The following is a 2,254-nucleotide window of genomic DNA, read 5'->3' as shown; positions in this document are numbered from 1 at the left end:
TGATGACAGCCTAGGACTGCTGTGAAACGCCGATCTCGGTGGGGAAGCCAACCTTGGAGAGCTGAGCGTGCCGCCCGCCCTGCACGGGGTCTGGAGTTGGCTAGGGCTCCCCGCGAGCCGGTGGTTCAAAGCTTCCGCACCCCCAAACAGGTATCTCTCGGGACAACTGGCACAAGCGCCGCAAGACCGGGGGCAAGAGGAAGCCCTACCACAAGAAGCGGAAATAGGAGCTGGGACGCCCTGCCGCCAACACTAAGATTGGACCCCGCGCATACACACCGTCAGCGTGCGCGGCGGCAACAAGAAGTACCGGGCCCTGAGGCTGGACGTGGGCAACTTCTCCTGGGGCTCCGAGTGTGAGTGAGGCCGGCGGGCGTGGGTGGGGACTCGCGCCAGCCTTCCTTCCGAGACGTGGTTCTAAGAGCTCCAGTGAGTGCCTTTAGCAGCAGGTCCAGGGCCTCCACCCAGGGACTGGAGTTTCTCCTGCAAAGACCCTAAGGCGGTGGTAACGAGAGCTTTCTCGCCAGCCTGTGGGCTCGGAGAGGCTGAATCTAGAGACTGTGATGGGCTGTGGAAGGGGAGCTGGTGCCCTGTGGCTGGGTAAAGGCCGAGTTCCCTTGCTTCTCCTCGGTCCCTGTTAAGGTGGGGGTGGGGGGGCCAGGCCGGTTGGCCTTTGGTTGGCTCTGCTTGATTCTCAATTTCTCCTGCGAGCAGGTTGTACGCGCAAAACGAGGATTATTGATGTTGTCTACAACGCATCCAACAACGAGCTGGTCCGCACCAAGACCCTAGTGAAGAACTGCATCGTGCTGGTTGACAGCACACCGTACCGGCAGTGGTACGAGTCCCACTACGCACTGCCCCTGGGCCGCAAGAAGGGGGCCAAGCTGGTGCGTGTTTGGGGAGCCCACCTCCCTGTAGGGTGGGGGGAGGCCCGCCTGATTGATTCCAGCCTTCTTGTGATGAAATTTTGTCCAGTTCTGCTACTGAATGGAAAGAGAAGAAAGCCTTTAGTGCTGAGGAAGGCAGAAGTTGGGATGTGCGGGGTTCAAGGGTACCGTGACAGTCCTTCCTCGAGTTAGAATTTGGGGACCCCCAGCTAACCCATCTTTGTCTCCTTTACTCAGACCCCTGAAGAGGAAGAGATTTTGAACAAAAAACGATCAAAGAAAATTCAGAAGAAATACGATGAGAGGAAAAAGAATGCCAAAATCAGCAGTCTTCTCGAGGAGCAGTTCCAGCAGGGCAAGCTGCTTGGTGAGACGGCTGTTGCCTTGGGGTGGTGGGTCACGAGCGATGGTGTGCCCTCTGCATTTTACCCTTGCCTCGGTTGTTTTGACTGCCAGCTATATAGTCTAGAGGGTTCACCAGGATAGTTTAATAACAGCAGCATACAAATCACTATTTGGTCAACCCATCAGTGGGAAGCTAAAATCGGAAATGGTGGGCAGGGGTCCATAGGCCTGAGTGAGCAGTATTCTGAGAAGTGAGTGCCCAGGCTAAGGGGACTGTCTCAGTGATGAAAACTTTGTCCAGTTCTGCTACTGACTTTAAGTGATGATAAAGTATATCTGAGGAGACAACAGGTTTCATGCCTGCCCCCCCATGCCTGAACCAGTATGCTTTTAAGGGCACATAGTTACGGGTAGACCGTATTGCTCTCTTGCTAAGGACCACATACTCTCTCGGCAGCATGCATCGCTTCAAGACCAGGCCAGTGCGGCCGAGCAGATGGCTATGTGCTCGAGGGCAAGGAGCTGGAGTTCTATCTGAGGAAAATCAAGGCCCGGAAAGGCAAATAAGTCCTCTTCCCTCCTATCTTAGCCCGTGTAATAAAGGTGTTTATCCTAGGTTCTGTGTCCACATCTGAATATTTGATCAGCATGCTATTAGAGAACTCTAAATCCCTCTCCCTGGAGGGCTGTACTTCAATATAGTAGGGGGGCTCTGGGCAACGTGGATCAGTGGTTAGAGCCTCAACCTGCACACTGATTACTTGTCAAGGGCACCTACCTGGGTTGCAGGTTCCATCCCCTGCCTGGGTTAGGGAACATGCAGAAGGCAGCCATTCAGAACTGTGTCTCATACTGATGTTCCCCTCTGTCCTCCTCTCTCCCTTTTATTCTAAAATTCAATGGAAAAAATGTTCTTGGGCGAGGATTTAAAAAAACATGTGTAGCAGGGGGAAAGTGACATGTGGCTTGCTGGCCAAGCAAAGACCATATAAGGGAGGTATTACAGCATTAAGGCCCCC

The 2,254-nt window shown here is 53.9% G+C and overlaps 1 protein-coding gene across 1 annotated transcript in view; it reads left to right on the top strand.

Annotated features, from left to right (window-relative positions):
• RPS8 (ribosomal protein S8) overlaps window positions 1-1,851 on the top strand; it is a 13,890-nt gene extending 12,039 nt beyond the window's left edge. The window contains 5 exon segments of the mRNA XM_015567507.1: window positions 228-264; window positions 267-356; window positions 715-890; window positions 1,128-1,257; window positions 1,693-1,851. Of these exon segments, the coding sequence (XP_015422993.1) occupies window positions 228-264; window positions 267-356; window positions 715-890; window positions 1,128-1,257; window positions 1,693-1,802 (543 nt within the window). The 3' untranslated portion in view covers window positions 1,803-1,851.
• Window positions 1,852-2,254: the final 403 nt, after the last annotated feature.

This window comes from Myotis davidii, unplaced genomic scaffold, assembly GCF_000327345.1.
Source record: "Myotis davidii unplaced genomic scaffold, ASM32734v1 scaffold924, whole genome shotgun sequence".
Classification (NCBI taxonomy): domain Eukaryota; kingdom Metazoa; phylum Chordata; class Mammalia; order Chiroptera; family Vespertilionidae; genus Myotis; species Myotis davidii.
This window is presented reverse-complemented; position numbering and strand designations above follow the sequence as displayed.